The 24,781-nt window shown below is 34.8% G+C and overlaps 1 protein-coding gene across 3 annotated transcripts; it reads left to right on the plus strand.

The window, feature by feature from the left end:
- Nucleotides 1-1,703: 1,703 nt before the first annotated feature.
- LOC104094988 (ERBB-3 BINDING PROTEIN 1) lies at nucleotides 1,704-6,498 on the plus strand. 3 transcript variants are annotated; one of them, XM_009601010.4, is made up of 10 exons: nucleotides 1,704-1,827; nucleotides 1,920-2,050; nucleotides 2,607-2,691; nucleotides 2,777-2,926; nucleotides 3,222-3,375; nucleotides 5,028-5,243; nucleotides 5,346-5,482; nucleotides 5,607-5,698; nucleotides 5,829-6,011; nucleotides 6,162-6,498. In XM_009601010.4, the coding sequence occupies exons 2-10, from the start codon at nucleotides 1,960-1,962 to the stop codon at nucleotides 6,215-6,217; spliced, it is 1,164 nt and encodes a 387-aa protein (XP_009599305.1). In that variant the 5' UTR covers nucleotides 1,704-1,827; nucleotides 1,920-1,959; the 3' UTR covers nucleotides 6,218-6,498. The 3 variants fall into 3 exon arrangements, with proteins under 3 accessions (XP_009599305.1, XP_009599304.1, XP_009599303.1); XM_009601009.4 differs by having other exon boundaries at nucleotides 1,923-2,050; XM_009601008.4 differs by having other exon boundaries at nucleotides 1,708-1,827; nucleotides 1,945-2,050.
- Nucleotides 6,499-24,781: the final 18,283 nt, after the last annotated feature.

Genomic DNA, 24,781 nt, shown 5'->3' on the forward strand with positions numbered 1-24,781 from the left:
AATTTCACTGAAGGCCATTCAACTATCTCTCAATTTCACTAAAAGCACTTAATTATTTTTTTGTTACTTAAAACTAACTAAACTTTGTTATTGTCACTTAAAAATTATTTTGGCTCAAACCCATATCATAAAACTTAATGAGAAAATTCCAAAAATAAACGTCACCTCAACTTAAATGTACCGTATACACATTAGATCCATTTCTCCCTTAATGTGATTTGACTCGCAACCCAAATAAGTTTTAATTAAAAAAACGCTCGCTCCTAATAAAATAGCTCCCACCAGTGTCGATCACACCACTCTTTAGCACTTTAGGATTTTTAGGAAAATAAAGTTTTGAACTTTTTGAAGAAAAATATGAAACTCCTCCTCGAGGATTAGTTTAGGATGATCTCAAACCAACCGGTCCCCAAGTCCTCACAAACGTCTTTTGATAGAGTAAGAGATCAGTTCGAAGCTGAAGCCGACAAAAGAAGGCAAGAACATGAGGTACCATTGATACGTTTATATGTCATGTGAGAAAGATACAATCGTATTTTAATTTCAGAAGAAAATTATAAATACATTACGTGAGATTGATACAATAATATTCTAATTTCAGTAAAATTATAAAACGATTCGGATGAAGTATACAGACAAGACAATTTTTTTTAATGTAGATTATTTTAGTATAAAATAATTATGAATGAGTATTACGTAATATAAGAGGCAAATTTTTTGGTACAAAATAATCATTTTAAAATGGTTTGGCATTTAATACTATCTTTTTTAATATTGAAATCCATTTGGGTTATGAGTTAAATCCTATTAAGAAAAAAAATGAATCTAAACTGGGTATGGTCCATGTAAGCTTATGTGACATTTATTTTTAAATTTTTTCTCATTAAATTTTATGCCATGTTATATTTATGGTAGGGATTTGAGCTAAAATGACTTTTGAGTGACAATGACAAAGTTGTTACTTTTAAGTGACAAAAAATAGTTGATTGACTTTAATGAAATTGAGAGATAGTTGAATGACCTTTAGTGAAATTAACCCCCAAATCAAACCAACATAAATCGAGTTCTTTAATCTCATTTTTTTTTAATTTCTTGATTTGGTTCAATTTTTTTCCGTTTTTATTCCTCGATAAGGTTTCCATGACACAAAACATGCAACTAGTACTCAAAAAAATCATTTATCCATGTAAGATATAACAATTATAGCTCAATAATAATTTATTCTCGTCGTAATATCGAAAAGAAAGAGTCTTATGATGATAGCAAAAAGAGGAAACAAAATTAGCCTTCAACTGGTTAGAGCTAATGGGTTTAGAGCCAAGTGAACACGATCCCAAAGCAAAAAGCAAAATCTTTGACATAGAGTTGGAAACCTTGCGAATTGAATATTTTTTATTAGATTGATCTTGGTTTTATTATGCTGTGACTATCAATTGAATACTGATTTGGTTATAAAAAAAGTATTTTTAAAATCGGGTTGATTTGGTTTCGATTTGATTTTCTTAGTTAATACTAATCTAAATTAATTATGATAATTTTTTTAATATCAAAATACATCAAACCAAATCACTAGTTATATCTTTTTCGGTATGATTCTAATTATGGATGTTTTCCCTAAATATAAAATTAGAAACACAAACATTGCACAAACAAGGCATAAGTGCCAATTAGGAAAGAGAAAAGGACCCCACTCTACGCCACATAATCAGCAGGCTGTCATCTATGTCTCCTTTTATCAACGAGGCAATTCTGCTCACTCAAAACCCTAGCTCAACCCTTTCTTGCCTCCACTTTCCTTTCCATCAGCAAAACCCAATTTTCGCTTCGGTAAGTTTTCTGTTCTTCTAATTCCCCCCTTCCTTTCATTTCTACCTTCATTTGCTCTTCTGACTTCATTTTTCTCCATATTCTTTTTTCAGCAGAAATTCTGTAACTGTATTATAGGCCTGTTTGGTAACTATGTCGGACGACGAGAGAGAAGAGAGAGAATTGGATCTCACCAGTCCTGAGGTCGTCACCAAGTACAAGAGCGCCGCTGAAATCGTTAACAGTTAATCTCCTTAATTTCTCCCCAATTTTTTTTTAATTTAAAATTTTTGTTGTACTTTTTTAATGTTTAATTTGAAGTTTACATGCTTTTTGAGATACCCCTTTTGATTTTCCGATTGAAAGTATAATCGTTTGATAGCTGAAAGTCCATTGGTGTTTACTCCCTCTGATTGTCTTAGAATAGCGTTCTAACCATCTAATTTTTATTGTACAAACCAACATAAATTTCCTTAACTTCTTATTTTGATTTTTTTTTTAAATATTATTTAGAAATTTTCTTTATCAAAAGTATATGTAGAAATCACATTTAAGTGCAGAAAATAACAATGGTTTAGAATGTTTGTTTAAAGAGTCTTTGAAAAGCATGAGATGATTTAAATGAAGTAACGTGGACAGTAAGGGTTTATATAGCCGACCACACTCTTGAGGCGTAGTTGTTGTTGTTGCTGTAGTATTTGAAAAGCTGAAGTCAAAGAAAGAACTACTCCATTCCGCAATTCCTTATAGTGTCATGGTATGAAGTACTAAGTTTTGTTATTTTGGTTTTTATTTTGCAGAGGCTTTGCAATTGGTGTTGTCCGAATGCAAGCCAAAAGCAAAGATAGTTGATCTTTGTGAAAAAGGGGATGCCTTTATCAAAGAGTATGCACTTCTTGAGTTTTCTATGCTTTCAACACATTCAATTTCCTTGTATCTCAGTAATGATGATGACTCTTCCGCGGTGCAGGCAAACTGGAAATATGTACAAGAATGTGAAGAAGAAAATTGAGAGAGGTGTTGCGTTTCCAACATGTATTTCAGTTAACAACACTGTGTGCCATTTCTCTCCATTGTCTAGCGATGAGACGTCACTGGAAGAAGGTGATATATTGAAGATGTAAGTAATAGTTTACATCACTTTAAGGTGATTTTCATTGTTTATCATGATTTTGAGAGCTAGTTTAGGGGAAAAAAGAATTTCTTTCAGCATGAGCTGCACTTGAATTCTGGCCTTGAGTTCTAACAGTAGGAACTTTAAGTCATATAAATAAGTTGTTTTTTCTCCAGGTCAAATTCTAACTTTAGGGCTTAACTATTCAATGCAAATGAAAGAGTTGCTATAGCCCTGTTTGATTGTAATGTTAAATGAGTAACTGTTTGTATGAGTAACATGTAGTTCTTTTTTGTTGCAGTGATATGGGATGTCACATTGATGGATTTATTGCTGTAGTTGGACATACACATGTTCTTCACGAAGGACCAGTTACTGGTAGACCTGCTGACGTCATTGCAGCTGCTAATACAGCCGCTGAAGTTGCTTTGAGGCTTGTGAGACCAGGAAAGAAGGTAATGGTTATTGGAGCCTGCATGAGTATCAATGGGTTTAATTGTTAGTTGCTGCATTCTGAGCACAACCTCGTCTTAAAGCTTATCTTACTAGAGAAGGGTTACTTTATTCATATATTTAGATTCTCAACCATTCATCTACTTGAAAGTATAATTTCTTCCAAGTGTTGCACAGTTCGAAGGGGAGGTACAGACATTTACCCTTTTCCATTGAAAAGGATATCTTAACCTGTAAGATTAATTCCCCAAGATGGTTCCCAGAAGCTGATTTTCATAGTATTCATTTCTGTTTGTAGAATGATTGAACTTGTGGTGTTGTCCCAGTTTGCAAGAAGCTCAAAAGGCAAAAATCTGAAGGAAAAAGATTTTGGCAAGATTCTATTTTCTTCACTATTGATAAGAAGAGGCTCCTTTTACATCCTCGTTATGTTCTTTAGGTCAATTTTCAAATCAAAATCCTCTCTACCAATATCATTATCGATTCCAGTTTACTAGTTTTCTGTTACTCTCTTTTTTTCTTCTCTTTTCTGTATGTTACTTTTCTGTTACTATATAATAGCTTTAAGTTTTTTTTAATGAAAATTGTGTATTTCGAGATAACAGATCAGTATCGCTTGTTTCCACGCCCTGTAGTTTTTTTGTTTGTTTGTTTCCCATTGGCTATTACTCTTTGAGTGCTTCAGTTTGCTCAAGCAATTTGTCTCGGTGGATAGTGTCATAAAAAGGCGGTAGTGATCTGGTGATGGTGGACATGGTTTCTATTCAATCTTTACTTCTCTTTCTTGAAGAACGCTCGGCTGCATCTTGCTCAGCTATTGTGATGGTTCTTGCCTTTGCCAATTTGAAGAGAAACTATAAGTCCTCTTTTTTTTTAATTGGTAACTACAAGTCCTTTTTTGTGTGACTACTTGTTACATCCTTAGTTTGGTGGGTCTTGATAAGAAGCGAAGGTCTTTTTAATGCCTCATTTTTTCAGTTGAGAGGTGCCTCAGATAATACAGTTTGGTGGTCATGCATTTCCAGACACTTAGTGCTGCTTTTTTTATTTTATGACAATTGAACTTTCATTCTCTTAACGCTAGGCGTCTAGGGAGTAGGGAGGTGGATTTGATATTTGAATATGACCATGAAGATGTTATGGGTCCAAAAGATCAATAACATGGTTTCTAGTTCTTGATGTGTACCTCAGTCGCTAGTCTTTGACTTGCATGAGATCCAGTTAGCTCAATTTGATGTTGGAAAGCAGATCTCTTCTTACTTTTATGTAATGCACGACTTGTAGATCATTTTAGGTTGTGTTAAATAAAGGTAGTACTATGTTTTATGTGAGTAAACTTTTATTTTATTAGGTATTTTTCGATTTAGTTTTTAATCCTCAGACTACTGTGAGGTAAGACTTCCTTTGCTCTCATTTGAATGTTACGAATATGTAGACAAGCTAGGCTAGGTGTTTAGGATATATGTGCTGTATATAGGCCAGTGAAGTCTTCATGCATGAAGATGGCGGTATGCTCTTTGTCGTATATTTTCTTTTTTTTTTAGCAGTATCTAGCATCCAATAGTTCTTTTACTGCTCCAAGCCATCCTTCAGAGCAATAAATGTTTGGGTTCCTCGTGCATTGTTTTTTTGCTAAGTGCCTTGGACATTGCAGAACTCGGATGTAACAGAAGCTATTCAGAAAGTTGCTGCTGCCTATGACTGCAAGATTGTTGAGGGTGTCTTGAGCCATCAAATGAAGCAATTTGTTATTGATGGAAACAAAGTTGTATTGAGTGTGACCAATCCTGAAACGAGAGTAGATGAAGCAGAATTCGAGGAGAATGAGGTTTACTCCATTGATATTGTGACAAGCACTGGTGAAGGAAAGGTATGGACATGCGATGCATGGCATCTGAATTTTTTTTAAAAAGATGATTTTTCATATGAATCTCACAGTTGTTTACTTTCACGGCCTTCTAAAAATTTGCAGCCAAAGTTGTTGGATGAGAAACAAACAACTATCTACAAGAGAGCCGTGGACAAGAGCTATAACCTGAAGATGAAAGCATCAAGGTTTATCTTCAGTGAAATCAGTCAGAAGTTCCCTATCATGCCATTTACCGCAAGGTACAATGATTTTCCCAATTTCTATATTCTGCTGTAGTAATTTAGAAGTTTCATGATCATGATGATGTCTGGTTCCACTTATCAAAGAAAATGCTGTTTAGTTGCTCTTATTTTACTTGAACAGGGATTTGGAGGAGAAGAGGGCTCGTCTGGGCCTAGTTGAGTGTGTTAACCATGAGCTTTTGCAGCCATATCCTGTTCTACATGAGAAACCTGGTTGGTACTATTTTAGCTGCGTTGTTTTCGTGATACATTCCTATGCTGAAGCAGCAGCATTTTCTACAGTTTTCAAATTTAAGATAGTGCCCCTCGTTTGTTTTTATCATCGTTGTTGGTTGCTGTGCAGGTGATTTGGTTGCTCACATTAAATTCACAGTGCTGTTAATGCCTAATGGGTCGGATAGGATTACATCTCATGCTCTCCAGGAGCTGAAGCCTGCAAAGACGATAGAGAATGAACCCGAAATCAAAGCCTGGCTTGCCCTTCCCGTTAAGACCAAGAAGAAAGGCGGTGGGAAGAAAAAGAAAGGTAATTTAAAATGCATTTGCAAAATACAGTAACTGAATCAACGTCTCTTAAGTTGTGAAACAAGCATATTCTTGAAATTGTAGAACAATATTTTAGCAGTCTAACCAATAATTTTTTGAATTCTGATGATATCTTCCCTTGCATGAGCAGGGAAAAAAGGTGACAAGACAGAAGACTCATCTCAAGCTGAGCCAACGGAAGGATAGAGAAATGGTTTCAAATCTTGATAAATAGCAATTTTGAGGTGCTTGATCGATCAACTTCACTGAAACTATTGGTTCACTGTTGGTCGGCACTTTCAGCTGCCTTTGTTCTTCCTTATGGGGCTTTGCTATACAAGGGACAGACAGTTATTGTCCTCTTGTACTGTCATGTTAAGTTACTCAGTTTTCCAATGCTATTCAACATGCTCTCAAATCATCTTAAACCGTCATGAGACTTATTTTTCCCGTCTCAATTTGAAGTTAGATGGCAATTTTGTTTCTGATATTGATAAATACGCCTGTCTCCACTAAAATCAAACATGAACGGAAGCTATTGTACAGCTGAGGATGAGAACATAGTGGTAAGACCTTGATCATGTAAGACAAGTAGCTGTAGGTTCGTATGGGCGCATTTGCAGTCACCAAATTGTTTAAGCTACAATTTAGAAATTTAAACATTGAGTTGGAAGATCAATATTGGTAAGTTGGTCAAATATAAGATGTAATTGATACCACAATGCTACCAGGCAAAATCTAGATAGATATAACCAATTAATTCTAGATTGGAATGGGCTATTTACTGAGTGTTGCAAGAACATTGACAGAGATTGAATAGGCTCCAGTTTCCCTTGCAAACCAAACACCTTCTGCCATATGGTTTTTCGAGACGTCATTCCTGCCGCCATTAACACTACCTACTTGTGTCTTATTTCAAAGATAACTAATGCTGCCACTCTTTGGCAATATATTAGCTTGTGTAACACTATCTACAAAATTGTTACCAAATCACTGTTAATCGTTTAAAACCTTTGCTGGATAAGATAATTGGTCCACTCGATCTAGCTTCCGAAGAAACAAGCGTGCGGTAGATAATGCAATTATAGTCCAGGAACTCCTTGACTATCAAGGGCAAGACCAAGTACATGCTTCATATTATGAAGCTTGACCTTGAAAAAGCTTTTGATCGATTAGAATGGTCATTCATTAAGCATACATTAACTTACTTTAACTTCCCCTACAATAATTAATCTCATAATGTCCTGTGTTTCCACGTCTTCAATCTCTATACTTATAAATGGGACACCAACAGAATATTTTCTTCTCCGTCAAAGCGACCCTACTGAAATGGGACTGTCGTCACTCAACAAAAAGATGTGGGTGAGCTAGGCATTCAGAGTCTTCGAATTAAAAATAAAGCCCTGCTTCTAGCAAGCACTAGATGCATGGCGCCTTTTCCAATCACCTAACTCACTTTGGGCCTCTTCTATCAAGCTCCAACAACTACCCTTTCGAGACTATGGAAATCAATTCAAAAGTGGGAATTAATGGTATTAACTTTTGGTTAGACACTTGGATCAAAGACCAGTCCCCATATGGGAACGTGACGTGTGGGACTTGTAAATCAATTAAATCACTTCTCACGGCAAATACACACTACACATGAGCAGAATCACTGGCTTCCAATTATATAACTAAAAAGTCCATCAACTACTCCTCATGCCCTACTGTTTATGGAATGTTTGGAAAGCCAGAAATAACTTTATCTTTGAACAACGGGCCTTAATTAGACGACATCTACCAGCAGGCTGCTGAATACTTTTACATCCTCGCGGGAGACATACTTTGTTCCCATTAATTAATTATATGTAAAATCAAAACTCCCGCGCCAAGATCCTTGGGCTGGGTAGTCCAACAGTCGCACATAGCTGCCAACTTGGTTCTACAATATAATGCCAGTTGGACAAGAAGCTTCACTATTTTGGGAACCTACAAGCGGACTGCTTAGGAGAGGCAACTTTGCGCATGGTCACAGCTGAAGTTGCGCACACTTTTGGAAGCTTCAACAACCAGCTGCATCAGGGAGCTTTGAGTTCCTCTAGCAATGCACTTTCTAATGTAGGTTCTACTGATGTCAATATTTCTATAGGCGCTTTGGAAACCACAGCCAGCAGTATGTTTGGTAATAGTAATATAGGTTCTAACGTAGGTACTACTACTACCCCACACCCTATGGGGATTCTACCTGTATGTTCCGCTCTGTTTAAGTTAACCTAAATTGTTAGGATCGGGAACTCGGGTAGTGCAAAATTTAGCCAAACAATGTTATAATGACAATAACGAATACAATGCAACTTGATAATAACGACAATTAAAGCATATAAAGAAGGCACAAATTTAACGTGGTTCAGTCAAGGTGACCTAAATCCACAAGCGGAGAAGAGCAATTTCACTATAACAACCGGCACACAAAAAAGAGTACAAAACTAGAGATGAAACTCCAATTATCCCAAGAGAATAACCTCGCTACAATCACTCACAAAGAAGAGGTTCACTCAAAGTGTTTCCCAATACTAACTCTATGGAATATAATAAAACTCTCTATCACAAGAATACTCAAAATGAGTTTCTAATCAAAATATGGGATGATTTAAATGAAATAAGATGACCCGTATTTATAGGGCGAAGTTCTTGGTCCCCAAGTAAAGAAAAAAGAATAAAAGAAAATTACTTTTATTCTTTGGTTCCAAGCTAGAATGCTTTGGCTCCACGTTTGCTTTGGCTCTAATTAGCCATGGATAAATTTAGGCCATGTCTTACAAATCTCCGCCTTGGCTTAAATTAGATGATATAGTTATTTTACTCCACCTCCAAAGAAGCCCCAATGGGCTTATGTCAAAATTTAATGCCATCAAAATCAGACAAGTTGTCTGATACCGAAACTGTAGTAGTGCCTATAACAGTAGATCCCAACAAAGTATACAACGAACCAAATCTGTGTGGTTTCATGATCACAAGAGCACTTTGAATAATTTTCAGAACTCCACCTTCACCAATGAATTTGCACCCAAGAGATTCTAAAGTGCCCAACGAGATGAGATTTTTCTTCAACTCAGGAACATATCTAACATCGGTGAGAGTTCTCACCACACCATCGTGCATTCTGATCTGAATTGTAACTTTGCCAATAACGTTACAAGTAGAATTATTACCCAATTAGATAACTCCACCTTCAATTGAATCATATGTAGAAAACAAGTCCATGCTGGGACACAAATGATAAGAATCGGAATCTAAAATTCACTCATTGTCTGATCTGAAACTAGTTTCAGTTGCTAAAAATATAGTTATCTCAATCTCATCAGTTGCTACACTAGCTTCGGCGGTGTAAGTATCTTTGTGCTCATTTTTTCTTTCCTTATGTTTTTCTTTATTTTTCAGCTAATAGCATTCAGAGATAATGTGATATTTCTTATGTGTGATGATCCGATAGGTCATTTTGAGTTGTAGCCTTTATTTCCGTATTTCGAGACCTCGATTAGCTCCGTTTAGCATTTTTTAATTTGCGTGCGCAGTCCATGCCTTGTTCCGGAACATCTTTATGTGAAAAATTAAAGAAAATATAAATTTTTATCTTAAAAATAATTTGAGTTAACTACGGTCAATATTTTGTATAAATGGATCCGGATCAGTATTTTAACGGTCTTGATGGGTTCGTATCATGATTTGGGACTTGGGTGTATGCCCGAAATTGAATTCAAAAGTCCCTACCTTGATTTGATGTGATTTGATGAAAACTAGTAATTTGAAGGTTTAAAGAATTCTGAAGTTTGACCGTAGGTTGACTTTATAGCTACCGGATTCGGATTTCGATTCTGGGACTTGGTATAGGTTCATTTTACTATTATTGACTTGTCAGCAAAATTTGGTTCAAAACGGAGTTGATTTGACATGATTCAGACGCTCAGATGTAAATTTGAAAGTTCTTAACATTCTTTAAAAATTTCATGCATTTTGATGTGTGATTAGTAGTTCTAGGTGTTATTTTGGTATTTTGATCGTGCGATCGAGTTCGTATGATGTTATTACACTTGTGTGCATGTTTGATTTGGATCCCGAAGGGCTCAGGTGAGTTTTGGATAGGCTACGAATCGATTTTGGACTTAGAAGGTTGCTGGTTTTCACTGTTTCTGATGTCTAGTGTGTTGTTCTTCGAGATCGCAAAGTTGCGAAGCTACTCTCGTGATCGCGAAAGGTAACTTGGGACTAGGGAGGTTTTCTTCTACCCGAACATGGAGAAAAGATCGCGAACGCAAAGCATCGGAGGGATAACCCTTCGCGAACACGACCTTTCACTAGCGAACGTGATAAGTAAGGGATTCTGGGGGGAGGCTGGGGTTTGTTCTACGCGAACGTGAGCCCAGGCTCGCGAACGCGATGGCTATGGGGGACAGACCATCGCGAACACGTGCAACCCCTCGCAAACGCGAAGGCCATTTTGGCCGCTGCTCTTCGCGATCGCGTCAGGCCCTTCGCGAACGCGAAGAAGGCCTGACGCCCAGTGACTTAAATATCCCAAAGTCGGGATTTAACCCATTTTTCACCATTTCACCATTTCCAAGTTTGAGCTCGGCCTAGAGGTGATTTTGAAGAGAAATTTCATCCCAACTTCATAGGTTAGTAAATTTTAACTTGTTTTCTTCCATTTCCATAAACACCCATTGATTTCTAACATTTAATCTATGCTTTCTCATGGTAGAAATTAGGGATTTAGGTAGAAATTGAGAATTTTGAGAATTTGAGATTTAGACCTCAAATTGAGATTGAATTTCGAATATCGAGTTTTGACCAAGCGGGCACGGGGTTGACTTTTGTTGATTTTTTTCAAAATCATTAAAGATTGAATCTTTTTCACTCGTGGGTAGTTTTCAAAACTTATTTTGAATTGTTTGAACTATATTTGGTTAGATTTGTTTGGTTTGGAGGCGAATGTTAGAGTAAAGCCCCGGTTGAACTTTGATTTGATTGTGGAGTGAGGTAAGTATTGGATCTAACCTTGATTTGAGTGAATTAGAAATTTTTGAACTATGGGTTGTGTGGATTATGTGAGAAAATGATGTATATGCGAGGCGACGAGTGTATATACGCCGTCAAGATAATTGTTTCCATATTTTCTCGTTATTTCATGAATTATCTTATTCCATGCCTTAATTGTTACATGCTTTATTTGACTTATATGCCATAATTATTATTTGCCATTTAATTATTCTTGTATTAAATTGTTCGTCCATTCCACGACTCTGTGCTTATTTGCTACTTGCCTTAATTATTTTACTTGCACACCTTAATTATCACATGCTTTACTTGTCCTATTATTTTTGTAATATTGTTGCATTCTAAGATGTAGTTTCATTTGCCTGAGTCGTTGAGTGTGTTAGACACCGATAAACTTGCAAAGTAGAAACTTCGAATTTTAGAGATTCTTGATTATTACGTGGTCCTTCATTGTCTTGGACTTTTACTCTTTGATGTAAAAATTCTTGTAAATTGAGTTATTGGATTATTTATGTTAATTGAAATTGATTGGGGATCAGGTTGCATGCCGCAATAGAAATTGAAAGATACTGAATTGAAACGGTAGAATAAGGGAGTATACTTGATGTTGATAAATGATGATATGGTGGGATCGGGTTGCGCGCCGCAACGGATTTTATACGAATATTTGATGTTGATAAATGATGATATGAGGGAATCGGGTTGCGCGTCGCAACATATTGTGTGTGTTGTGCTTGTTGTGCTTGTTGTGTTAGTTTCAACATTTTTTTATATGAGATTACGAGACTTGTTATCCTAGGCTTTCTGATAGTGAGGTTCGAGTTCATTTTTCGCAAATTAATTGCTTTACTTTCATTTCCTCCTTTTCTTTCCCTGTTGTTGTTGTTGTTGTTGTTGTTGTTGTTGTTGTTGTTGTTGTTATTATTATTATTATTATTATTATTATCTGATACCATTTTAACAGGATCAAGTGGCGGGCGGTAATCTGCCATGCCTTCTCAATTAAGCTAAAACAGAAATCACCGTTTGACCGGGAACTGGACTTGTTTCACACCTCTCATCTGACATTTATATGTCTGGAAGGTTTCCACCAGTTAAAGATTTCTATTTTAACATATTTAAGAATTCTTAATCTAGCTAATTCAGTACCCTTATATTTAAAGACTGGCGGTAATCCGCACAATCAGTAAGGATAAGAATAAAAATATACTTGAATTTTATATATAGTTTAATGACTGTATGGAAGGTTAAAAATCTTTACTCAAGCAAGGGGTCTGTCATAATATAATACATACTTTTATTGAGCCCATGTGTCTAGCAGTTCTAACCGTGAAAGAAGATGCCCTTTTAACTCCTTTATCGGGCTGAGGTTCACGGCTGGCTAGACGAAGCCACTAAGGCAAAGCCAATAAGAGCAGTGTTATATTAGACTATACCAACCATCTTGACACCAAGTCACAACTCTATATATAAAGTTCATTTATATTTAAATAGATGTCGTCACTTTCATGGTGTATATAGGAGAGAAGTTAGATACTCAACATAGATATGAAGTCTCTTAGCCGGACATCGTCACGGCCAGAGAGGAGAGACTAGAAGAAAAATATACAATTTCAAGACGACTTATACAAATCAAAAGTTTTTGATAAAAACTGACGCTCAGTCTATTAAATATATGTTTAACAAAGACTTTAAACATGATGCCTCGAAAATGATATTTGCGAGATGGCAGGCTCAATTAGCCCCTTTTGATTTTGAAATACAATATAAAAAGGGAATTGATAATTTAGTGTGGCAGGCTCAGGAATTCATGAGTTTTGTCAAGTGAAATTGGTGACGAAAATGGAGAAGACATCAGCAATGGAGGAAATCGGATAAGGGAGAAAGAAAAAGGGGGAAAAAAGAGAAGAAAAGAAAAAAGAAGAAATAAAAGAGAAAGGTAAAGAAAAAAAAGTATTAATAAAAAGAAAATAGTGTTTGTAATACACTTTAATACAATTAACGAAAGTGCTAATTAGTTTGGGTGGATTCCGTTTCGAAAATGGCATATATGAGCCAACTGTGTGACTCTAAGGGCATATATGGACCAACTATGTGACGGTAAGGGTATTCTTGAGCTAAAGTATTAACGAATGGCAAATGTGCTCAATTTCATATAGTACAAGGGCATATTTGAACATTTTCCGTATGAACAATTTACTAAACATTTACGTGCAACGCACATACGTAAAAACTAGTTACAATTAAAAAAAAAAAGCCAATCACTATTCAATCTACTTTATGCAATCAATTTTGTTAAACCGATCTTATACTCCTCTGCTTTCGAATGAATAGAAGCCAATGAAGCAATAAAGAAAAGATTTGGGATTTTCGGAGAAACTCCTAAGTTTAAGATTTTTGAGTCAAATTTCTGTACGAGCTTCCAGTTTTATATACCCTTTTTCGGTATTTTGCCTTCAACCTTTACGTTCTCGCTAGACTTTCGCCCTTATCAATTCAACTGAAATTTCTGACTCACTAAGGGCCCGTTTGGCCATATAAAAAGATTTCTTTTTTTTCGAATCTTTTTTTACCTTTTTTCAAATTAGTGTTTGGCCATGAAATTTTCGATATTCACTTGAAGATGAATTACACTTGTATATGAAGAGAACGGTGAAAAATAAACTTTACCTGAAGTAGAAACTTTACACAATTCGTATGGGTGAAGGTACCTCTATTCTCTCTCATCTTGACACCTTTGATTTCATTCTTATGGATTTGAGTAATATAGATGCTGAAATTAAGAATGAGGACCAAGCCGTATTACTGCTTTATTCTCTAACCCTATCTTTTAAGCATATAAGAGATAATATGATTTATGCAAAGGATAATATCTTTGATAAGAACATTAAATCTATCTTAAAATTAAAAGAATATATAGATAGTGATATTATTGGAGAAGCTATTGGAACTCAAGCGAAAGTTGGTTTGTTTGTTAGGGGTAACTCTGACTCAACATCCAGATACAATAATTTAGAGTATCGCTATTGTCATAATGTCACGACCCAGAATCCCTACCTCGGGGTCATGATGGCGGCTAACATCTACTTGCTAGGCAAGCCGACGTGAAACAGAAAATTAACCGATTTAAACAATTTTTAACAAGATATTAACAATGAAAACGATATAAGTATGAAGTATAGTAAAATAATATTAAACAACGAAATCTAAACATAACCCAGAAGCTGGTGTCACGAGTACATGAACATCTAGAGTGTCACAAACACGGTTTGAATAAAATACATTGTTATGAAACTCAGAAAAACAGTAAATATAGGAGGGAAGGGGACTTCAGGCTGCGGACGCCATGCAGTTGTACCTCAAGTCTCCGTCAGCGACTGAATTCGAGCAAAAGCTATTGAACGCCGCTAGGACCAACTCCGGTATCTGCACAAGAAGTGTAGAGTGTAGTATAAGTACAACCGACCCCATGTACTCTGTAAGTGCCGAGCCTAACCTCGACGAAATAGTGACGAGACTAAAGCGGACCCCTTACAATAACTTGTACGCAGTAAAAATAATAATAATAATAATAATAATAATAATAATAATAATAATAATAATAATAATAATAATAATAATAATAATAATAATAATAATAATCCCACAGCAACAGTGAAGCCGCCGGACCCCACTCAAATAGTAGATACACTGTTCATCAATAGTAGATACACTGTTTTAACAGTAAAAACACTGTAACAGGGACTCATGGGACCCACTTTTTACTGTTCATAGATTTTTTTTCTTTTTCTATTTAAATTTTAAGAGTCGTCTTGAAATCTAGTATTTTTCATACTAGTTTCTCCTAAATCCATATTTCAGAAACATATCTATGTCGAATATTTCATATCTATCTTATATATACCATGAAAGAACCTAGGCTCTGATACCATTTTAACAGGATCAAGTGGCGGGCGGTAATCCGCCATGCCTTCTCAATTAAGCTAAAACAGAAATCACCGTTTGACCGGGAACTGGACTTATTTCACACCTCTCATCTGACATTTATATGTCTGGAAGGTTTCCACCAGTTAAAGATTTCTATTTTAACATATTTGAGAATTTTTAATCTAGCTAATTCAGTACCCTTATATTTAAAGACTGGCGGTAATCCGCACAATCAGTAAGGATAAGAATAAAAATATACTTGAATTTTATATATAGTTTAATGACTGTATGGAAGGTTAAAAACCTTTACTCAAGCAAGGAGTCTGTCATAATATAATACATACTTTTATTGAGCCCATGTGTCTAGCAGTTCTAACCGTGAAAGAAGATGCCCTTTTAACTCCTTTATCAGGCTGAGGTTCACGGCTGGCTAGACGAAGCCACTAAGGCAAAGCCAATAAGAGCAGTGTTATATTAGACTGTACCAACCATCTTGACACCAAGTCACAACTCTATATATAAAGTTCATTTATATTTAAATAGATGCTGTCGCTTTCATGGTGTATATAGGAGAGAAGTTAGATACTCAACATAGATATGAAGTCTCTTAGCCGGACATCGTCACGGCCAGAGAGGAGAGACTAGAAGAAAAACTAACTAAGAAAGACAGAAATATATACCTTGTGGCCAAGAAGCAAGGCCCTGAAGATGAAGAATTGAAAACTTTTATTTACTTGTTCTTCTGTTACAAGCTACCAGCTACAAACTTCAAACTATAAACTAACTCTTTACTTACAACTTAGAGAGAGAGAGAGAGTTTAGAGAGAGAGGGTCTCGACTTCTGCCTCCTCAAGAATGAACGAATGAATTCTATAAATAGAAAAAGAAAAGAAATCTATGAACAGTAAAAAGTGGATCCCGTGGGTCCTTGTTATAGTGTTTCTACTGTTGAAACAGTGTGTCTACTGTTGATGAACAATGTATCTACTGTTTGAGTGGGGTCCGGCGGCTTCACTGTTGCTGTGGGTCCGGCGACTTTACTATTTTTGTGGGGTCCAGCTATTTCACTATGCTGGTCTCTTTTCTGCTTCTTTCATTTTGCGGATGAATTCTTCTGTATCATTTAAGTCTTCTTCAGATAATATTCTTTCTATTTCAATGGGCTGAGAATCTTCAGCGATATCATCGTTGCTTGTTTCACTCTGCATTGACGTATCTGATTTTTCATATTGATTAATGGAATGAAGTAAATTTCTTTTGACCTCTTCCAAGTATTTGTTAATCATCTCTGCTTTATCTCCTTCTTGAAAGGAGATCCTCCTGGCAATATGCCTAACTGAACTGTCATCAATTACCTCTTTCTGAGGTTTGCTGGAATATTCCTGGATTTTTATTTCGATTGAATCCAAGAGTTCTTGACCATATAATGTCTTTGTTTTGGGATCTTTCTTCATTAATTTGTCCCAAAAGTTGTTGTAAAAAGTCCTGTATAAGCATGGGACTTGTTCTTCGATGAATCCGACTTCTGGATTCCATTTGTGTATCCAGGGAATAGAGAATTCCAGAAAGAAATAAATCTGGTTGATTTTATCAGGGTAACATATATGATCTGAGTGATATAAGTTGTTTATAAAAGGGGAAGTTTTTATCCATTCTTTGTATAACCTGAGAAATGGATTTGGTAAAATTTTTATTGTTGGATCGTGGTATGACCACTAGTTCAGAAACCAATTAGGAACAGTTGCTGCAAATATCTTTGCACATACTTTAATAAACCAAGTATGCTTGTGTCGATCATTATTGTAGTATAATACTTTATCAAATGCTTGGATATAATCCCAATAGGTAAAATTCATTATATTTTTGTTAAGACTTATCTGCCTTTCTTTCATTGTGGATATACCCCAGTCTTCAACAGATATAATCTGTTTAATTATAATCTTCGAGAAGTTATAAACGTTCTCGTCTGCGCTATACCCAGAAAAGTGCTGAAAATCTGCACTGCCAGTACTGATTAGTATTGTTTCATAGTAGGAACGGGTTTTGTATGACCCACCCGGATAATATAATCCATTTATTAAATACCTCTGGAATATCTTCCACGGTTCTTCTTTTCTCTGAATGTCAGAGTTTTCTAAGAGAAATATCATTTCTCTTTTTGACACTTTCTCATATGACTTGATATCATCATTGTCATCTTTTGTAATGGAAGCAAAAGTATCACTTTGCTTAACAGAAGTATCTTTCTGTTTTTGAGCAGTCAAATATGCCTGCAAATGTGCGTATAACGGACTATCTTCTGGAATATCTTCCAGATGGACGGATGGTCCGATCGATGATTTTTCTCTGAGAGATATCCTCTTATTGACTAAACTCCTTCTTCCCATTTGTATAACTGGGGAGTTTGATGAGGATCCGTATGACGATCCTGAAGGTGATGACCTTCCTCTGGACTGTGGGGACGATCTTCCCCAACCTCTACCTCTTCCCCTACCCCAGGGGGGTTCCATCATGTAAATATTTATGGGATAAGAAATCTGGCAAAGAATTATCAATTCCCTTTTTATATTGTATTTCAAAATCAAAAGAGGCTAATTGAGCCTGCCATCTCGCAAATATCATTTTCGAGGCATCATGTTTAATGTCTTTGTTAAACATATATTTAACAGATTGAGCGTCAGTTTTTATCAAAAACTTTTGATTGCATAAGTCGTCTTGAAATTTTAAAATACATTTTACTATGGTTAACATTTCATGTGCCACAGTAGCGTATTTTCTCTGGGCTTCAGACCATTTTCCAGAGTAGAATCTAATCAGATATTCATGTTTATTATTAGGATTTATCTGTTTCAAAATCCCTCCGTAACTAATATTAGACGCATCAGTCTCTATAATCTTTTGCCATGCAGGATTAGCAAGGGTTAAGCAAGGTAAAGATTTAACACGTTGCTTAATATTTTTGACCAAAGTAGTATGACTATCAGTCCAAGGATTTTTATAATTCTTTTTTAGCCTATCATATAAGGGGGCTAAATCACGTGACAGATCTTTATAAAAAGGCGAAATATAATTTAAACTTCCCAAAAATCTTTGTAACTGAGTTCTATCAGTAATAACATCGGGAAATTTTGAGGCAAAATCAATCGATCTTTGAATAGGAGTAATCTTTCCCTCACAAATATAATGTCCTAAGAATCGAATGTTAGTTTGGAATAAACTCATTTTTTGTTTTGAAATAACCAAACTATTTTGTATAACAATTCTTTTGAAAATATCTAAATGCTTAATATGCATTTCAAGTGTTTTGTAAAATACCAAAATGTCATCGATATAAACAATGACGAAGTCTAGATAGGGGTTGAAAATATCATTCATAATTTTTTGGAATTCTGAAGGGGCATTCTTCAAACCAAAAGGCATAACATTCCATTCATATTGCCCAAATGGAACATTAAAAGCAGTTCTATAAGTATGCTCTTTGAATATTTGAATCTGCCAATATCCAGATTTTAAATCGAATTTTGAAAATATATTGGCGTCATATAATCTAGATAATAAATTTCTTTTATTAGGAATAAGATATCTAACCCACTTCAAATATTTATTCAAGGGCTTATAATTAATGACCAATCTAGGAACACCACGTTCCTTTTCAGCTGCGTTATTAACATAAAAAGCTGTACAAGACCAAGGAGATTTTGAGGGTTTTATCAAACCCTTTGATAGCAAACTATCAATCTCTTTTTTGCAAAATTCTACCAATTCTGCGTTCATCTGACAAGGTCGAGATTTAGTAGGAATATCATCCTCAGAGAAATTATCTTCATATGGAAGAGTGACAATATGCTTTTTTCGATTCCAAAAATCACCAGGATGCTCAGCACAAATATCAATAGCAATCTGCTCAGAAATCAATTTGATTTTTTCTTGTACTTTAGTAGAATTTAAAGTATCAAATATATTCATACTAAACAGTTCTAATTGTAAAGAATCAACATGTTTTTGCTTCATATCAATTAAAGCATTAATATCTCTAGTTACTGGGTCTGTAATAAAAGTATAACTTATCTCTTTATCCTTATAAGTAGCAGTAAAACCTTTCGAGTCTATGCTAGTAAAAGGATAAATGGCGTTAATAAATGGCGTTCCAAGTATAATTGGAGGGTATAACTGGTTTTTTACCAAGAAAAAGAAGTGAGGAATACAGACTTTATTCTGACAGATACCCGTATTAGGAAGCTTATACTTTATATCTAAAGCATGTCCTGATGCAGATCTAACCATATGAGTAGTTTTTTGAAAATATTTCGTAGGTATTAAACCTTCTTGAATGCAGCTAACATCTGCTCCACTATCAATCATGGCAATATTTGTAATTGAAAAACTATTATCAATGAGAATAGTACATTTAATATACCATTTATGAGCAGTAATAATTTGCATCATTCCTAAAAACATATCATGTTTAGGATTAAAACTAATAGGTTTTTCTTCAATATCATTTTCAAAAATACCTTTGTTTTTATCATTAGGTTTCTCGGCTGGAGAATTGGTTTTCTCAATCTGAGTAATCCTATGATCACAAATCATTTGATTTTATTTAAGAGATTTGATCTCTCGTTTCAAGTTTTCAACTTCAATTTTTAAATCATCGAAAGAAGAATCTCTTGCTGGAGTTGCATTTTTATTTAAAAGACGGTTATTAACCTCTAGTAAAGAATAAGGGGGAAATATTCAAATTCTTTTTCAAAAGGTTTTGCAAAACTAGAACTTGAATTAGAACTTGAACTAGAAGCCAAATTAATAATTTTTTCACGAAGTTTTTCATCAGTAACTTCTTTTAAAAGTTCTATTACATTATCAGATGTAATAGTTTTCATATTCAAATTTTCAAATTGTGATTGTAATTTATAAAATTCATCATCACAAGCACATGTATCACCTTTGCAAGTTGTACAAGTATTATCAACATTTTTATCACTATCAGATAAATCAAGTAAATCTATTTCAGCTTCGGATTCTGACTCAGAATAATAATCCGATTCTGATCCAGAAGTGTATAACAAACCATAAACCTTATCACGTAACTCATTGTCTAGTCCTAAGGTTTTCAACCTTTGAAGCTTACAATTCGGAGCTATATGGCCAAATTTACCACACTTATAACACTTAATGTCAGCTAGGTCTCTCTTAGACCTATTTTTGGTAAATCTAGTAGCCTTACGATGGGCTTTCTTAGCTTCTCGTTCTTCTTTGGATCTATATCTAGATCTCTTTCTCCTATAAGGACTGTCTTGGTTGGGGTATCTATGATACTTATGTTTCTTCTTCTTATGAGTAGAAGTCTCGGGTAGACCGAACTGAGTACAAAAATCTCCTAACTGGGATTTTTCCCTAAGCTTATCCATTTTAAGCTGTCTGGACAATCTTAATTCATTGCATAAGTTTAATCCTTCCTGTGTGCAAATTCCTATCAACTTACCATAGGTATAGTCTCTGTATGGAATTTTACCATAACTACCTCTTAGAACCTTCTTAACTCTTTCAGCAAATAAGGAGGGAAGGCCATCTATAAACTTAGCTTTCCAATATTCAATCTTATTCTCTGGTAGTTCCATCACTCTACTCATAAAAGTGTCTTTATACCATCTAAACTCACCTAAGGTCTTACATCTAAGGCCATTAAGAAGAGTACGGACAGTCTCATTCTGATTGGTAAATCTACCATTAAATTGTTCTAAAATAGTAAGAATAAGGGTATAAACGGCATCTTCTCTATTAGCCACTAGGGCCATGCCTAAGTTATCAACTCCTTCGTCAATGGCTTTCGCGTTAATAATCATTGCCCTTTCTTCGACAGTCAAATAATTGTCCCACCAGCCACGAAGTTGGCCAGTAAAACCTGCAACAATCATTCTGCAAATATTCCTATCTGTATTCTTCACACTTTTACAGATAGTTGCATACATAAGCATTCTATGTATTAGAATAGTTAACTGCCTATCAGTCAAACCATCAAGATTTCATTCATAAATTTCGGAACCACTGTAAGACGTATTAGTCTGATTCCAATCACGTTCCTCTATTAAAACATCTTGAGGAGTAGGACGATTGTAATAATAAGTTTGCATTCTGGGTTTATCAGCATATCTGCTATCAGTAAACTTACTATTCTTTTTGGGATAACTTTTGAGTTTATTAAACTCTAACAAAACTTTCATTTTTATAATCAAAAGTAGCATCCATTTTATCAGCAAAATATTTTGATAAATCAATGCGTTTGATATTCAAACCGAATAACTTTTTATCAAGAAGTTCTTCCAAATCATTAAAAGCTTTAAATTTAAAATCCTGAATCTCAGGAGGTCTTTGAATATGAGTAAGAACAGTTTGAACTCCTGATTTGTTTCCTGAAGTAGAGGCAATATCAGTTATTTTCTTGCTAGTACTCATATCTTTTATTAAAATCTTTAAATCATCAAGTTTTTTATCAAGAAAACTAATCTGTTCTCCCAAAACTTTAACATATAAGCTTAAATAATTGTTTTGAGAAATTAATTTATTAATTTCTGCGATGCTGACTGCAGTAACATCTTCTTCAATAAAATTTTGAAATGCAGTAAAAGTAATACCTGTATTATTAGGTAAAACAAAAGATGCTTGAGGAGGGTAGATGGCTTTAGTAATATTGCCACTCTCGTCTTTATAAGATCTTTCTAAAACTTTTATAAAAAGTGGTAAATAGGTGGTTATAAACCAAGGAACAAAATACATAATTTGATTATGTAAAGCACAAGTTTCATAAAACTCTTGAAAAATATTGTTTAAATCCTCCTTACTATAAGTATCAAAAAACCAAGTTTTAAACTGGTTCCATTTATCATCAAAAAATTCTTTTTAGATATAACCTCTAGCTTGTGACCCTGGACTAAAATCAATTTGGTGTGGGATCATTTAAACATCATTTGGGTCAAAATCCATCTCGGACGCAGAAGGAGTATCCTTATCAGAAGTATTATCATTATCCTGAACAATATTTGTCTTAGGGTTAATCTTAACCTTTTCAACAGGTTTAACCCTTTCAACTGGTTTATCACCTACTTTTTAGAAATTGTGTGCAAAGATGCAACACGACTTCTAGCTGGTCCATAGACTGGTTCAACAGGAGAAATGTGTTGAATATCAGGCAACAGTCTACGATTGGTAAAAGAATGTCTATTATAATTAGAACTAATAGTAGGTAACAGTCTATTATTAGAAAATGACTGTCTACTATAAGTGGAACTATTATCGTCAAACTGAATGCAAATCCTACCATCCGGATTTTGAGTAATATGAGAATACTCAATATTACTGATAGCATCAGTTATCTGACTTGGGGATATAACCGAATCCAAAGTCCATGTAGTTGGAAAATTAATTTTCTCCCACTTAATAGGTCTCCTCGTGGTGACCTTAGACTTTGCAAAATTCGTTTCCACTAAAATAGTCTGATCAGATGTATCATATAATTTACATCTAGGGTTTAACGTAGATAGTAATTTAAAATAAATCCAATACGATAAACATATAAGTTCAGAACCAAGCGCATAATTATAACCATGCATTTTCATATTTAATGTTAATGCATCAAGTATATTAACATCAGATAGAGATAATTGCAGATTGGGTTGAGTATTAAAATATACTGGGCCGTAGGCAACAGTAGATTCAATAGAACCCATCAGAGACTGTCTAAAATTCAAATTTCTGGCATCTCTGAGAGCAGCCAAAAATGTCTCTAGTAACCCTTTAAGGGTTAAAGGCTTAAAAGCAATTTGAACCATACCAATATACAAATAATTATATTGGTTTTTATAAACATCTACATCATGCTTGTTTAACAAACAAATAGTCTGTTCAGACGAATTCAAAGCTAAAGATTGCTCAGTTGTTTTAACAAGTTGTTTAGAAGAGAGTTTATCAAATCATCCATAATCATAGATTGTTTTAATAGGGACTTTAGGAATAGTTCATTTGTTTAACAAATCAAGGTTTTGAGGTATATCTACCTCTTCTAATCTAGTATTTTTCATACTAGTTTCTCCTAAATCCATATTTCAGAAACATATCTATGTCGAATATTTCATATCTATCTTATATATACCATGAAAGAACCTAGGCTCTGATACCATTTTAACAGGATCAAGTGACTGGCGGTAATCCGCCATGCCTTCTCAATTAAGCTAAAACAGAAATCACTGTTTGACCGGGAACTGGACTTGTTTCACACCTCTCATCTGACATTTATATGTCTGGAAGGTTTTCACCAGTTAAAAATTTCTATTTTAACATATTTGAGAATTTTTAATCTAGCTAATTCAGTACCCTTATATTTAAAGACTGGCGGTAATCCGCACAATCAGTAAGGATAAGAATAAAAATATACTTGAATTTTATATATAGTTTAATGACTGTATGGAAGGTTAAAAACCTTTACTCAAGCAAGGGGTCTGTCATAATATAATACATACTTTTATTGAGCCCATGTGTCTAGCAGTTCTAACCGTGAAAGAAGATACCCTTTTAACTCCTTTATCGGGCTGAGGTTCACGGCTGGCTAGACGAAGCCACTAAGGCAAAGCCAATAAGAGCAGTGTTATATTAGACTGTACCAACCATCTTGACACCAAGTCACAACTCTATATATAAAGTTCATTTATATTTAAATAGATGCCGTCGCTTTCATGGTGTATATAGGAGAGAAGTTAAATACTCAACATAGATATGAAGTCTCTTAGCCGGACATCGTCACGGCCAGAGAGGAGAGACTAGAAGAAAAATATACAATTTCAAGACGACTTATACAAATCAAAAGTTGTTGATAAAAACTGACGCTCAATCTGTTAAATATATGTTTAACAAAGACTTTAAACATGATGCCTCAAAAATGATATTTGCGAGATGGCAGGCTCAATTAGCCTCTTTTGATTTTGAAATACAATATAAAAAGGGAATTGATAATTCTTTGCCAGATTTCTTATCCCATGAATATTTTCATGATGGAACCCCCCCGGGGTAGGGGAAGAGGTAGAGGTTGGGGAAGATCGTCCCCACAGTCCAGAGGAAGGTCATCACCTTCAGGATCGTCATACGGATCCTCATCAAACTCCCCAGTTATACAAATGGGAAGAAGGAGTTTAGTCAATGAGAGGATATCTCTCAGAGAAAAATCATCGATCGGACCATCCGTCCATCTGGAAGATATTCCAGAAGATAGTCCGTTATACGCACATTTGCAGGCATATTTGACTGCTCAAAAACAGAAAGATACTTCTGTTAAGCAAAGTGATACTTTTGCTTCCATTACAAAAGATGACAATGATGATATCAAGTCATATGAGAAAGTGTCAAAAAGAAAAATGATATTTCTCTTAGAAAACTCTGACATTCATTGAAAAGAAGAATCGTGGAAGATATTCCAGAGGTATTTAATAAATGGATTATATTATCCGGGTGAGTCATACAAAACCCATTCCTACTATGAAACAATACTAACCAGTACTGACAGTATAGATTTTCAGCACTTTTCTGGGTATAGCACAGACGAGAACGTTTATAACTTCTCGAAGATTATAATTAAACAGATTATATCTGTTGAAGACTGGGGTATATCCACAATGAAAGAAAGGCAGATAAGCCTTAACAAAAATAAAATGAATTTTACCTATTGGGATTATATCCAAGCATTTGATAAAGTGTTATACTACAATAATGATCGACACAAGCATACTTGGTTTATTAAAGTATGTGCAAAGATATTTGCAG

This window comes from Nicotiana tomentosiformis, chromosome 6 (assembly GCF_000390325.3).
Source record: "Nicotiana tomentosiformis chromosome 6, ASM39032v3, whole genome shotgun sequence".
Classification (NCBI taxonomy): Eukaryota; Viridiplantae; Streptophyta; class Magnoliopsida; order Solanales; family Solanaceae; genus Nicotiana; species Nicotiana tomentosiformis.

Bases quoted from the DNA above. Each gene is read 5' to 3' on its own strand.
- LOC104094988 (XM_009601008.4), top strand. From the start codon at position 1,723: ATGTCTCCTTTTATCAACGAGGCAATTCTGCTCACTCAAAACCCTAGC. The intron at 2,692-2,776 runs GTATGCACTTCT...TCCGCGGTGCAG, and splicing joins GGGGATGCCTTTATCAAAGA to GCAAACTGGAAATATGTACA. The intron at 2,927-3,221 runs GTAAGTAATAGT...TTTTTGTTGCAG, and splicing joins GAAGGTGATATATTGAAGAT to TGATATGGGATGTCACATTG.